Raw genomic sequence first — 15578 nt, 5'->3', positions numbered from 1 at the left:
CCAACATCTATTATCAATAACTTGGACGCTATCACATCCTACTGTTTTCCTTTTTTTAATTGGCCAGTGAAATATGCAGATGTGATTTTTCATCTTGACCTTCACACATGCACTTAGCTATGCATCTCAATTCAAATTTCTAGCTAATTGAGATGAATGTCCGTTTGTTATGCCACCTTATGTCCCAGCTTTGAAAGGGCAGATATACAGTAAGCCTTAAAGCCTATGATGACCCGAGAAGGGCCACTGCAATGTTATTATGCAGTTACAGCTTATATCATTTTATAAGTAATATAACGATATATCAAATGTGTTGTGCTAGACTGGTATGTTTGGAAGAGAAACAAATACAGTGTGTGTGTGTGTGTGTGTGTATATGTATGTGTGTATATATCAGTTGAAGTCGGAAGTTTACATACACTTAGGTTGGCGTCCATTAAAACTAGTTTTCCAACCACTCCACAAATTTCTTGTTAACAAACTATAGTTTTGGCAAGTCGGTTAGGACATTACTTTGTGCATGACACATGTACATTTTCCAACAATTGTTTACAGACCCATTATTTCACCTATAATTCACTATCACAATTCCAATGGATCAGAAGTTTACATAACCTAACTTGACCTTGCCTTTAAACAGCTTGAAAATTCCAGAAAATTGTCATAGCTTCTGATAAATTATGTCAATTAGCCTGAGTCTATTGGAGCTGAACCTGTGGATGTATTTCAAGGCCTACCTTCAAACTCAGTGCCTCTTTGCTTGACATCATGGGAAAATCAAAAGAAATCAGCCAAGACCTCCACAAGTTTGGTTCATCCTTGGGAGAAATTTCCAAATGCCTGAAGGTACCACGTTCATCTGTACAAACAATAGTACGCAAGTATAAACACCATGGGACCACGTAGCTGTCATACCGCTCAGGAAGGAGGCGTGTACTGTCTCCTAGAGATGAACGTACTTTGGTGCGAAAAGTGCAAATCAATCCCAGAACAACAGCAAAGGACCTTGTGAAGATGCTGGAGGAAACGGGTACAAAAGTATCTACACTGCTCAAAAAAATAAAGGGAACACTAAAATAACACATCCTAGATCTGAATGAATGAAATAATCTTATTAAATACTTTTATCTTTACATAGTTGAATGTGCTGACAACAAAATCACACAAAAATAATCAATGGAAATCCAATTTATCAACCCATGGAGGTCTGGATTTGGAGTCACACTCAAAATTAAAGTGGAAAACCACACCACAGGCTGATCCAACTTTGATGTAATGTCCTTAAAACAAGTCAAAATGAGGCTCAGTAGTGTGTGTGGCCTCCACGTGCCTGTATGACCTCCCTACAACGCCTGGGCATGCTCCTGATGAGGTGGCGGATGGTCTCCTGAGGGATCTCCTCCCAGACCTGGACTAAAGCATCCGCCAACTCCTGGACAGTCTGTGGTGCAACGTGGCGTTGGTGGATGGAGCGAGACATGATGTCCCAGATGTGCTCAATTGGATTCAGGTCTGGGGAACGGGCGGGCCAGTCCATAGCATCAATGCCTTCCTCTTGCAGGAACTGCTGACACACTCCAGCCACATGAGGTCTAGCATTGTCTTGCATTAGGAGGAACCCAGGGCCAACCGCACCAGCATATGGTCTCACAAGGGGTCTGAGGATCTCATCTCGGTACCTAATGGCAGTCAGGCTACCTCTGGTGAGCACATGGAGGGCTGTGCGGCCCCCCAAAGAAATGCCACACCATGACTGACCCACCGCCAAACCGGTCATGCTGGAGGATGTTGCAGGCAGCAGAACGTTCTCCGCGGCGTCTCCAGACTGTCACATGTGCTCAGTGTGAACCTGCTTTCATCTGTGAAGCGCACAGGGCGTCAGTGGCGAATTTGCCAATCTTGGTGTTCTCTGGCAAATGCCAAACGTTCTGCACGGTGTTGGGCTGTAAGCACAACCCCCACCTGTGGACGTCGGGCCCTCATACCACCCTCATGGAGTCTGTTTCTGACCGTTTGAGCAGACACATGCACATTTGTGGCCTGCTGGAGGTCATTTTGCAGGGCTCTGGCAGTGCTCCTCCTTGCACAAAGGCGGAGGTAGCGGTCCTGCTGCTAGGTTGTTGCCCTCCTACGGCCTCCTCCACATCTCCTGATGTACTGGCCTGTCTCCTGGTAGCGCCTCCATGCTCTGAACACTATGCTGACATACACAGCAAACCTTCTTGCCACAGCTCGCATTGATGTGCCATCCTGGATGAGCTGCACTACCTGAGCCACTTGTGTGGGTTGTAGACTCCGTCTCATGTTACCACTAGAGTGAAAGCACCGCCAGCATTCAAAAGTGACCAAAACATCAGCCAGGAAGCATAGGAACTGAGAAGTGGTCTGTGGTTACCACCTGCAGAACCACTCCTTTATTGGGGGTGTCTTGCTAATTGCCTATAATTTCCACTTGTTGTCTATTCCATTTGCACAACAGCATGTGCAATTTATTGTCAATCAGTGTTGCTTCCTAACTGGACAGTTTGATTTCACAGAAGTGTGATTGACTTGGAGTTACATTGTGTTGTTTAAGTGTTCCCTTTATTTTTTTGAGCAGTATATATCCACAGTAAAACGAGTCCTATATCGACATAACCTGAAAGGCCGCTCAGCAAGGAAGAAGCCACTGCTCCAAAACCGCCATAAAAAACCCAGACTACGGTTTGAAACTGCACATGGGGACAAAGATTGTACTTTTTGGAGAAATGTCCTCTGGTCTGATGAAACAAAAATATAACTGTTTGGCCATAATGACCATCGTTATGTTTGGAGGAAAAAGGGGGAGGCTTGCAAGCCGAAGAACACCATCCCAACCGTGAATCACGGTGGTGGCAGCATCATGTTGTGGGGGGACTGGTGCACTTCACAAAATAGATGGCATCATGAGGAAGGACAATTATGTGCATATATTGAAGCAACATCTCAAGACATCAGTCAGGAAGTTAAAGCTTGGTCGCAAATGGGTCTTCCAAATGGACAATGACCCCAAGCATACTTCCAAAGTTGTGGCAAAATGGCTTAAGGACAACATGGTCAAGGTATTGGAGTGGCCATCACAAAGCCCTGACCTCAATCCTATAGAAAATTTATGGGCAGAACTGAAAACGTGTGTGTGAGCAAAGAGGCCTACAAACCTGACTCAGTTACACCAGCTCTGTCAGGAGGAATGGGCCAAAATTCAACTAACTTATTGTGGTAAGCTTGTGGAAGGCTACCCGAAACGTTTGACCCAAGTTAAACAATTTAAAGGCAATGCTACTGAATACTAATTGAGTGTATGTAAACTTCTGACCCACTGGGAATGTGATGAAAGAAGTAAAAGCTGAAATAAATAATTCTCTACTATTATTTTGACATTTCACATTCTTAAAATGAAGTGGTGATCCTAACTGACCTAAAACTGGCAATATTTACTAGGATTAAATGTCAGGAATTGTGAAAAACTGAGTTTAAATATACTTGGCTAAGGTGTATGTAAACTTCTGACTTCAAGTGTGTGTGTGTGTGTGTGTGTGTGTGTGTGGATATATAAAAAATATATATATATATAAAAAATATATATATAAATATAAAAAATATATATATATATAAAAAATATATAAATATATATAAATAATATATATATATATAAATATATATAAAAAATATATAAATATATATAAATATATATATATATATATATAAAAAATATATAAATATATATATATATATATCTCAGCAAAAAAAAGAAATGTCCCTTTTTCAGGACCCTGTCTTTCAAAGATAATTTGTAAAAATCCAAATCACTTCACAGATCTTCATTGTAAAGCGTTTAAACACTGTTTCCCATGCTTGTTCAATGAACCATAAACAATTAATGAACATGCACCTGTGGAACATTGCAATGTCCGTACTGTGAGACGCCTAAGACAGCGCTACAGGCAGACAGGACAGACAGCTGATCGTCCTCGCAGTGGCAGACCACGTGTAACAACACCTGCACAGGATCGGTACATCTGAACAGGTACAGGATGGCAACAACAACTGCCCGAGTTACACCAGGAACGCACAATCCCTCCATCAGTGCTCAGACTGTCCGCAATAGGCTGAGAGAGGCTGGACTGAGGGCTTGTAGGACTGTTGTAAGGCAGGTCTTCACCAGACATCACCGGCAACAACGTCGCCTATGGGCACAAACCCACCGTCGCTGGACCAGACCGGACTGGCAAAAAGTGCTCTTCACTGACGAGTCGCAGTTTTGTCTTACCAGGGGTGATGGTCGGATTTGCGTTAATCGGCGAAGGAATGAGCGTTACACCGAGGCCTGTACTCTTGAGCAGGATTGATTTGGAGGTGGAGGGTCTGTCATGGTCTGGGGCGGTGTGTCACAGCATCATCGGACTGAGCTTGTTGTCATTGCAGGCAATCTCAACGCTGTGCGTTACAGGGAAGACATCCTTCTCCCTCATGTGGTACCCTTCCTGCAGGCTCATCCTGACATGACCCTCCAGCATGACAATGCCACCAGCCATACTGCTTGTTCTGTGCGTGATTTCCTGCAAGACAGGAATGTCAGTGTTCTGCCATGGCCAGCGAAGAGCCCGGATCTCAATCCCATTGAGCATGTCTGGGACCTGTTGGATCGGAGAATGAGGTCTAGGGTCATTCCCCCCAGAAATGTCCGGGAACTTGCAGGTGCCTTGGTGGAAGAGTGGGGTAACATCTCACAGCAAGAACTGGCAAATCTGGTGCAGTCCATGAGGAGGAGATGCACTGCAGTACTTAATGCAGCTGATACACCAGATATTGACTGTTACTTCTGATTTTGACCCCCCCCCCCCCCTTTGTTCAGGGACACATTATTCAATTTCTGTTTGTAACATGTCTATGGAACTTGTTCAGTTTATGTCTGTTGTTGAATCATGTTATGTTCATACAACACATGTAAATATTTAAGTTTGCTGAAAATAAACGCAGTTGACAGTGAGAGGACGTTTCTTTTTTTGCTGAGTTTATATGGCTCAGGTTTTCGACGGCACCTGTAGTACTCCAGCACAGGTTGTGTCTGGTTCTCGTATGCCTTTAGCCTCCTGATGACGGTCTCTGGTGTGTCATCATCTCTCTGAATCAGAGGCTCTCCGGTGACGTCATCAAGGCCCTGAAGGCAAACCAAAACATACCAAACAGTCCATGAGTGTGTATAGAATAGGTATATTGGGCGATTTAGTAGCACAACATAATGCAGTGAAGGTCTGTATTAAAAAAATATTCAATTATTTTAAGCTTATTTATTAACTTTAGAGGGGACAAGTGCAGGACAAACGATTCGGCTGTGATAAGCCATTGTCAATGTGTCCAATGTACTGCCATAGTATGTAAATTGTAAACCCAAGCCTGTGTTGCCTATTATGAGACATGCAGGGAGGGGGAAAACCTGTATGCCTATAGTTAGTAGCAAAACATGACCTATGATGACCTTGCTTTACCTTGAGAGCTCTCAAAAAAATTGCCACATACTTTAAACTCCTCATCGTGACCATGACGACAAAAACACTCGAACAAGTGATCACATTGTACAAGATTTCTCCCACTCCTCAAAGACGTGAATAGACCCTTGAGAGCACACTGTTAAAATAAAGTGCTTTGAAACACCAAAACTAGTGGCAACTGAGCTGCCACCAAGGCAAAGGAGACAAAACCTTAACTTTGCTGGAGTATTGAAAGACATCATCCTGAGATGTTTTGAAACATGACGCAGTGTGTCGGTACACCACTTAATCAAGTATTGTGCAACACCTTGCCAGGGACTGGGAGCACTACCGGAAAATGTTGAAAACACTATTTTGGTGTTTCAAGTTCTGTTTAATGCTGAATTAGATACATAAATCAATGAAAATACCCCAGAAGAAGGTATCTGAGCATTTGCCAGTTGAACCAATTTTGGTAGGATCTGTTGAGCACAATGCTCAATCCACCAGCAGTAACTGGATGTTTAGCAGCAAGCATTGCAGGATACTGTATTTGCCTCTACCATTAAATGTTGGAAATGTGGGAGTGGGTCATCTTCTTATTGAACTTTGTTTTGCCTGACGGTTTTGATATCCATTCATCATGATCCATTACACATCATGGCACAAGTTGCTAATAAAGAAGTATACTTTTCTTATTTCATACATGCATATGTAAAGGACGTCACGTTGCTTGCTTAGCGAGTACCCCTTCCTCCCGATTTGGCCCATACCTGGCGCGAACTCGGTACCTCTGCTTTGCTAGCACCTGACCGCCCTAATGAAGCTTCTTTCCAGTCACACGCCACACAAAAAGCTAGCTATACGCTTCATGCTGAAGAGTAAGTTTCACACATCCCCATGTGCTAAACATATAACATTGTGTAAAATATATATATTTTTTAAATGTACTACCCACAATCCTCTAAAAACATATAGGAAGTGCAAGAAAATTAAAACCAGACCTCTAATTAGTTCAATCACAAAATGTTCTCTCTTTGGTTATCCTCATATAAAATATACTTTCAGTACAATTTGAGAAACATATTAAGTTGGATTTATTCGTGACATTTTTGGTTAAATTAATAAATCATTAAAACAAATTGCATTATTTATATTAAGTACATGTTGGTTGTTTTTTGTCAATTTCAATTCATCCCAGAATTATTATTTTTTCTTTGTGGTTGAGTGTAAAATTCCAATATCATAACATTTACAGTGCATTCGGAAAGTATTCAGACCCCTTCCCTTTTTCCACATTTTGTTACGTTTCAGCCTTATTCTTAAATGGATTAAATACATTTTTTCCTCATCAATCTACATATATTACCACATAACGATGAAGCGAAAACAGGTTTTTAGAAATGTTTGCAAATATATGCAAAATAAAAAACTGAAATATCTTATTTACATAAGTATTCAGACCCTTTGCTATGAGACTCGAAATTGAGCTCAGGTGCATCCTGTTTCCATTGATCATCCTTGAGATTTTTCTACAAGTTGATTGGAGTCGACCTGTGGTAAATTCAATTGAATGGACATGATTTGGAAAGGCACACACCGGTCTATATAAGGTCCCACAATTAACTGTGCATGTCAGAGAAAAAACCAAGCCACGATGCTGCGAGACAGGATTGTGTCGAGGCACGGATCTGGGGAAGAATATGAATAAATGTCTGCAGCATTGAAGGTCCCCAAGAACACAGTGACCTCCATCATTCTTAAATGGAAGAACTTTAGAACCACCAAGACTCTTCCTAGAGCTGGCCATCCGGCCAAACTGAGCAATCGTGGGAGAAGGGCCTTGGTCAGGGAGGTGACAAAGAACCCGATGGTCACTCTGACAGAGCTCCACAGTTCCTCTGTGGAGATGGGAGAACCTTCCAAAAGGACAACCATCTCTGCAGCACTCCACCAATCAGGCCTTTATGGTAGAGTGGCCAGACGGAAGCCACTCCTCAGTAAAAGGCACATGATAGCCCGCTTGGAGTTTGCCAAAAAGTACCGAAAGGACTCACAGACCATGAGAAACAAGATTCTATGGTCTGATGAAACCAAGATTGAACTCTTTAGCCTGAATGCCAAGCATCAAGTCTGAAGGAAACCTGGCACCATCCCTACGGTGAAGCATGGTGTTGGCAGCATCTTGCTGTGGAGATGTTTTTCAGCGGCAGGGACTGGGAGACTAGTAAGGATCGAGGGAAAGATGAACGGAGAAAAGTACAGAGAGATCCTTGATGGAAACCTGCTCCAGAGCACTCAGGACTGCAGACTGGGGCAAAGGTTCACCTTCCAACAGGACAATGACCCTAAGCACACAGCCAGGACAATGCAGGAGTGGCTACGGGACAAGTCTCGGAATGTCCTTGAGTAGCCCAGCCTGAGCCTGGACTTGAACCCGATGAAACATCACTGGAGAAATCTGAAAATAGCTGTGTAGCGATGCTCCCCATCCAACCTGACAGCGCTTGAGAGGATCTGCAGAGAAAAATGGGAGAAACTCCCCAAATACAGGTGTGCCAAGCTTGTAGCCAAGAAGATCGAGGCTGTAATTGCTGCCAAAGGTGCTTCAATAAAGTGCTGTGTAAAGGGTCTGAATACTTATGTAAATGTGATATTTCAGTTTCATTAGCTTTGTCATTATGGGGTATTGTATGTAGATTGAAGACAAAAAAAACTAAAATAATACATTTTAGAATAAGGCCGTAACATAACAAAATTTGGAAAAAGTCAAGAGGTCTGAATACTTTCTGAATGCACTGTACATTGGGTTTACATTCAAACACCCTCTAAACACCAGATCTCAGGTTACATGGACTACGTTTCATGGTTTCATTACACAATCATGGTGTTTTGAGGCTTACTATCTTTACAATGTAGACTATGCACCTGCCTCCCAGACCAAGCAGCCTCAAAGTGCAAAGTTAAGAGGCTGTTATCTACTAAAGTTCCATCCTGTTTGCAAAACTCACGTGAAACAGTTGGTCTTGACGAAATGTATAGGCACACATATAGAGGTGTATGAAACATCCAGTCCTCTGTCTCAACACACAAGCCTAAGATCACCATGCGCATTGCTAGGCATCGGCTGGAGTTGTGTAATGCCATTGGACTCTGGAGCAGTGGAAACACATTCTCTGGAGTGATGAATCACACTTCACCATCTGGCAGTCCGACAGATGAATCTGGGTTTGGCGGAAGCCAGGAGAACGCTACCTGCCCCAATGCATAGTGCCAACTGTAAAGTTTGGTGGAGGAGGAATAATGGTGTGTGGCTGTTTTTCATGATTCGGGCTTGGCCCCTTAGTTCTAGTGAAGGGAAATCTTAACGCTACAGCATACAATGACATTCTAGACGATTTTATGCTTCCAACTTTGTGGCAACAGTTTAGGGAAGGCCCCTTTTCTTACTTTAGTTTGTTTAGCAAATTTTTTTTAGCTCTATTTCTTGATCTGTATTGTTGGTTAAGGGCTTGTACAGTTGAAGTCAGAAGGTCCCATGGTGTTTATGTTTGCGTACTATTGTTTGTACTGATGAACCTGGTACCTTCAGGCGTTTGGAAATTGCTCCCAAGGATGAACCAGGCTTGGGATGAACCAGGCTACAATTCTTTTTCTGAGGTCTTGGCTGATTTCTTTTGATTTTCCCATGATGTCAAGTAAAGATGCACTGAGTTTGAAGGTAGGCCTTGAAATACATCCAATTGACTCAAATTATGTCAATTAGCCTATCAGAAACTTCTAAAGCCATGACATCATTTTCTGGAATTTTCCAAGCTGTTAAAAGGCAGAGTCAATTTAGTGTATGTAAACTTCTGACCCACTGGAATTGTGATACAGTGAATTATAAGTGAAATAATCTATCTGTAAACAATTGTTGGAATAATTTGTTGTGTCATGCACAAAGTAGATGTCCTAACCGACTTGCCAAAACTATAGTTTGTTAACAAGAAATTTGTGGAGTGGTTGAATAACGAGTTTTAATGACTCCAACCTAAGTGTATGTAAACTTTTGACTTCAACTGTAAGTAAGCATTTCACGGTAAGGTCTATTCGGCATTTAACATGACAGCTGCATGTTCTAAATTCCTCCATTTAAATTGAGACCTCCCACTGTTTTCATTTCTTCACATTCACAACAGTAAGTAAGAAGCTTGCCATAGCCTTCTTGTAAATCATTTGTAAATAATTACCTTGTATTTTCCTGTTATGGTGAATTAAAGTTGGCTGCTTTAGCATGACAATGCCCCCGTGAACAAAGCGAGGTCCATACAGAAATGGTTGGTTGAGATCGGTGTGGAAGAACTTGACTGGCCTGCACGGAGCCCTGACCTCAACTTCATCAAACATCTTCGGGGTGAATTGGAACGCTGACTGCGAGCCAGGCCTAATCTCCCACCATCAGTACCCAACCTCACTAATGTCCCCACAGCAATGTTCCAACATAGTGGAAAGCCTTCCCAGAAGAGTGGAGGCTGTTATAGCAGCAAATGGGGACAAACTCCATATTAACGCCCATGATTTTGTAATGAGATGTTCAACGAGCAGGTGTCCACATACTTTCGTTCATGTAGTGTAGCTAGCTAACATGCTAGCAAAATGTTATGATAGGCGTATCTGACAAGGTTTTGAGTAGCCAACTTTAATTCACCATAACAGGAAAATACAAGGTAAATTACAAATGATTTACAGGTAGGCTATGGCAATCTTCTTACTTACTGTTGTGAATGTGAAGAAATTAAAAGAGTGGAAGGTCTCAATGTAAATGGAGGTATTTAGAACACGCAGCTGTCATGTTAAATCAAATAAAATGAAATACAATTTTATTTGTCACCTGTGCCGAATAGACCTTACCGTGAAATGCTTACGTACAAGCCCTTAACCAACAATACAGTTCAAGAAATAGAGTTAAGAAAATATTTACTAAATAAACTAAAGTAAAAAAAGAAAAAGTAACACAATAAAATAACAAAAACAAGGCTATATACAGGGGGTACCGGTACCGAGTCCATGTGCAGGTGTACATGTTAGTTGAGGCAATTTGTACATGTAGGTAAGGGTAAAGTGACAATGCATAAGTAAAAAATACTTTAAAGTACTACTTAAGTCGTTTTTTGGGGGCATCTATACTTTAGTATTTATATTTTTGACAACTTTTACTTCACTACATTCCTAAAGAAAATAATGTACTTTTTACTCCATACATTTTCCTTGACACCCAAAAGTACTTGAATGCTTAGCAGGACAGGAAAATGGTCTAATTCACACATTTATCAAGAAAACCTCCCTGGTCATCCCCACTGTCTCTTTTCTGTCAGACTCACTAAACACAAATGCTTCGTTTGAAGTGTGCCCCTGGCTATCCATACATTTAAAAAACAAGCAAATTGTCCCATCTGGTTTGCTTAATATAAGGAATTTGACATTTTACTTTTGATACTTAAGTATATTTTAAGAATTACATTTACTTTTGACATTTAAGAATACTTAAAACCAAACACTTTTAGACTTTTACTCAAGTAGTATTTTACTGGGTGACTTTCACTTTTACCTGAGTCATGTTCTATTAAGGTATCTTATTAAGGTATCAAGTATGACCATTTGTTACTTTTTCCACAACTGAGTAGCAGCAGTGTAAAAACAAATGGGGGGGGGGGGGGGGGGGGGGGTCAGTGTAAATAGTCCAGGTGGCCATTTGATTAATTGTTCAGCAGTCTTATGGCTTGGGGGTAGAAGCTGTTAAGGAGCCTTTTCAACCTAGACTTGGCGATCCAGTACCGCTCGCCGTGCGGTAGCAGAGAGAACAGTCTATGACTTGGTGACCATTTTTGGGGCCTTCCTCTGACACCACCTAGTATATAGGTCCTGGATGACAGGAAGCTTGGCTCCAGCGATGTACTGGGCTGTATGCACTACACTCTGTAGCGTCTTGCGGTTGGATGCCGAGCAGTTGCCATACCAGGCGAGGATGCAACCAGTCAGGATGCTCTCGATGGTGAAGCTGTAGAACGTTTTGAGGATCTGGGGACCTTTGCCAAATATGTTCAGTCTCCTGAGGGGGAAAAGGAATTGTCGTGTTCTCTTCACAACTTTCTTAGTGTGTTTGGACCATGATAGTTTGTTGGTGATGTGGACACCAAGGAACTTGAAATGCTCGACCCGCACCACTACAGCCCCATCTATGTGAATGGGGGCATGTTCGGCCCTCCTTTTCCTGTAGTCCACGATCATTACCTTTGTCTTGCTCACGTTGAGGAAGAGGTTGTTGTCCTGGCACTACACTGCCAGGTCTCTAATCTCCTCCCTATAGGCTGTCTCATCTAGGTGTCACCACTGTTGTGTCGTCAGCAAACTTAATGATGGAGAGGAGTCGTGCTTGACCACGCTGTTGTGGGTGAACAGGGAGTACAGGAGGAGACTAATCATGTACCCCTGAGGGGCCCCCGTGTTGTGGATCAGCGTGGCAGACGTGTTGTTGCCAACCCTTACCACCTGGGGGTGGCCTGTCAGGAAGTACAGGATCGAATTTCAGAGGGAGGTGTTTAATCCCAGGGTCCTTAGCTAAGTGATGAGCTTTGTGGGCACTATGGTGTTGAACGCTAAGCTGTAGTCAATGAACAGCATTCTCACATAGGTGTTCCTTTTGTGGGAAAGGGCAGTGTGGGAAAGGGCAGTGTGAAGCGCAATCGAGATTGCGTCATCTGTGTTTCTGTTGGGGTGGTATGCAAATTGGACTGGGTCTAGGGTTTACGGGATGAGGGTGTTGATGTGAGCCATGACCAGCCCTTCAAAGCACTTCATGGCTACCGACATGAGTGCTACCAGGCGGTAGACATTTAAACAGAATACATTCGCTTTCTTAGGCACAGGGACTATGGTGGTCTGCTTGAAACATGTACACTACCGGTCAAAAGTTTTAGAACACCTACTCATTCAAGAGTTTTTCTTTATTTTTACTATTTCATACATGTAGAATAATAGTAGAAATAATACATACGGAATCATGTAGTAACAAAAAAAAGTATTAAACAAATCAAAATAGATTTGAGATTCTTCAAATAGCCACCCTTGCCTTGATGACATATTTGCACACACTTGGCATTCTCTCAACCAGCATCATGTTGTGTTGTGACAATGTAGGGGGATATACAGAAGATAGCCCTATTTGGTAAAAGACCAAGTCCATATTATGGCAAGAACAGCTCAAATAAGCAAAGAGAAACAACAGTCCATTATTACTTTAAGACATGAAGGTCAATCAATACAGAACATTTCAAGAATTTTGAAAGTTTCTTCAAGTGCAATCGCAAAAACCATCAAGCACTAACTGGCTCTCATGAGGACTGCCACAGGAATGGAAGACCCAGAGTTACCTATGCTGCAGAGAATAAGTTCATTATAGTTACCAGCCTCAGATTGCAGCCCAAATAAATGCTTCACAGAGTTCAAGTAACAGACACATCAACAACGAAATCCGCCCGAGGGGTTTCAACAGGCTCCTCCGTCGTGACGTCCCCTGAAGGTCCATCTGCTAGCAGCGGCCCGCTAACTGTCCAGAGCATATCGGACTGTTAGCTAAAGAGGACCATCAGCCAATTTCTTGGGCTACAATACCCATTTTGCCAATTGGCCTGGACCCTTTTACTGCCTACACGGAGCCCTGCCAATCCAACACGACTGGTCTGCCGACGTAACCGTCCGAGGGGGCTACAACAGACTTCTTCCATTGCAACGTCCCCCCTAAGGCCCTTCTGCTAGCCCCGGCCCGCTAGCTGTCTGAATCGCCGTGTCTCCAGCTCACCTAGCCTCCCACTGGTCCCTATGATCACTAATGTCAATATGTCTTGTCCATTGCTGTTTTGGTTAGTGATTATTGTCTTATTTCCCTGTAGAGACTCCAGCCCTGCTCAATATGCCATAGCTAGCCCATTTGTTTCACCTCCCACACATGCGGTGACCTCACCTGGTCTAAATGATGTCTCTAGAGACAAAACCTCTCTCATCGTCACTCAATGCCTAGGTTTACCTCCACTTGTCTGTATATTATGCCTTGAATCTATTCTTCCGCGCCCAGAAACCTGTTCCTTTTATTCTCTGTTCCGAACGCACACGACGACCAGTTCCTATAGCCTTTAGCCGTACCCTTATCCTATTTCTCCTCTGTCCCTCTGGTGATGTAGAGGTTAATCCAGACCCTGCAGCACCTAGCTCCACTCCCATTTCCCAGGCGCTCTCATTTGTTGACTTCTGTAACCATAAAAGCCTTGGTTTCATGCATGTTAACATTAGAAGCCTCCTCCCTAAGTTTGTTTTACTCACTGATTTAGCACACTCTGCCAACCCGGATATCCTAGCCGTGTCTGAATCCTGGCTTAGGAAGACCACCAAAAATCCAGAAATTTCCATCCCTAACTATAACATTTTCCGACAAGATAGAACTGCCAAAGGGGGCTGAATTGCAATCTGCTGCAGAGACAGCCTGCAGAGTTCTGTCATACTATCCAGGTCTATGTCCAAACAATTTGAGGTTCTACTTCTAAAATTCCACCTTTCCAGAAGCAAGTCTCTCACCGTTGCCGCTTGTTATAGACCACCTTCTGCCCCCAGCTGTGCCCTGGACACCATATGTGAATTGATTGCCCCCCATCTATCTTCAGAGCTCATACTGTTAGGTGACCTAAACTGGGACATGCTTAACACCCCGGCCATCCTACAATCTAAGCTAGATGCCCTCAATCTCACACAAATGATCAATGAACCTACCAGGCACAAACCCCAAATCTGTAAACACAGTCACCCTCATAGATATCATCCTGACCAACCTGCCCTCTAAATACTCCTCTGCTGTCTTCAACCAGGATCTCAGCGATCACTGCCTCAATGCCTGCGTCCGTAATGGGTCTGTGGTCAAACGACCACCCCTCATCACTGTCAAACGCTCCCTAATACCTGACCTGGGTATCCTGGAAGGATATTGACCTCATTCCGTAAGTAGAGGATACCTGGTTATTCTTTAAAAGTGCTTTTCTCACCATCTTAAATAAGCATGCCCCATTCAAAAAATGTTGAACCAGGAACAGATATAGCCCTTGGTTCACTCCAGACCGGACTGCCCTTGACCAGCACAAAAACATCCTGTGGCGTACTGCATTAGCATTGAATAGGCCCCGCGATATGCAACATTTCAGGGAAGTTAGGAACCAATATACACAGGCAGTTAGGAAAGCAAAGGCTAGCTTTTTCAAACAGAAATGTGCATCCTGTAGCACAAACTCCAAAAAGTTCAGGGATACTGTAAAGTCCATGGAGAATAAGAGCACCTCCTCCCAGCTGCCCACTGCACTGAGGCTAGGAAACACTGTCACCACCGATAAATCCACAATAATTGAGAATTTCAATAAGCATTTTTCTACGGTTGGCCATGCTTTCCACCTGGCTACCCCTACCCCGGGCAACAGACCTGCACCCCCCACAGCAACTTTCCCAAACCTCCCCCATTTCTCCTTCACCCAAATCCAGATAGCTGATGTTTTGAAAGAGTTGCAAAATCTGGACCCCTACAAATCAGCATGGCTAGACAATCTGGACCCTCTCTTTCTGAAATTAAACACCGAAATTGTTGCAACCCATATTACTAGCCTGTTCAACCTCTCTTTCGTATCGTCTGAGATCCCCAAAGATTGGCGCGGTCATCCCCCGCTTCAAAGGGGGAGACACTCTAGACCCAAACTGTTACAGACCTATATCTATCCTACCCTGCCTTTCTAAGGTCTTCGAAAGCCAAGTTAACAAACAGATCACCGACCATTTCGAATCCCACCGTACCTTCTTCGCTATGCAATCTGGTTTCCGAGCTGGTCATGGGTGCACCTCAGCCACGCTCAAGGTCCTAAACGATATCATAACCGCCATCGATAAAAGACAATACTGTGCAGCCATATTCATCGACCTGGCCAAGGCTTCCGACTCTGTCAAGCACCACATTCTTATCGGCAGACTCAACAGCCTTGGTTTCTCAAATGACTGCCTCGCCTGGTTCACCAACTAATT

The 15578-nt window shown here is 43.2% G+C and overlaps 1 protein-coding gene across 2 annotated transcripts in view; it reads right to left on the bottom strand.

Moving 5' to 3' along the window:
* The window catches only part of ak3 (adenylate kinase 3), a 54983-nt gene that overhangs the window by 14600 nt on the left and 24805 nt on the right, over nucleotides 1-15578 (bottom strand). For both annotated transcript variants that reach the window (XM_014125544.3, XM_014125536.3), the window contains exon 4: nucleotides 5061-5179. In XM_014125544.3, coding sequence (XP_013981019.1) covers nucleotides 5061-5179 — 119 coding nt within the window. The remainder of the gene's footprint in view (nucleotides 1-5060; nucleotides 5180-15578) is intronic.

Source organism: Salmo salar, chromosome 01, assembly GCF_965601325.2.
Source record: "Salmo salar chromosome 01, fSalSal1, whole genome shotgun sequence".
In the NCBI taxonomy this organism is placed as follows: Eukaryota; Metazoa; Chordata; class Actinopteri; order Salmoniformes; family Salmonidae; genus Salmo; species Salmo salar.
Note: the sequence above shows the minus strand (reverse complement) of the source record. Positions and strands in the feature narration are given on the sequence as shown.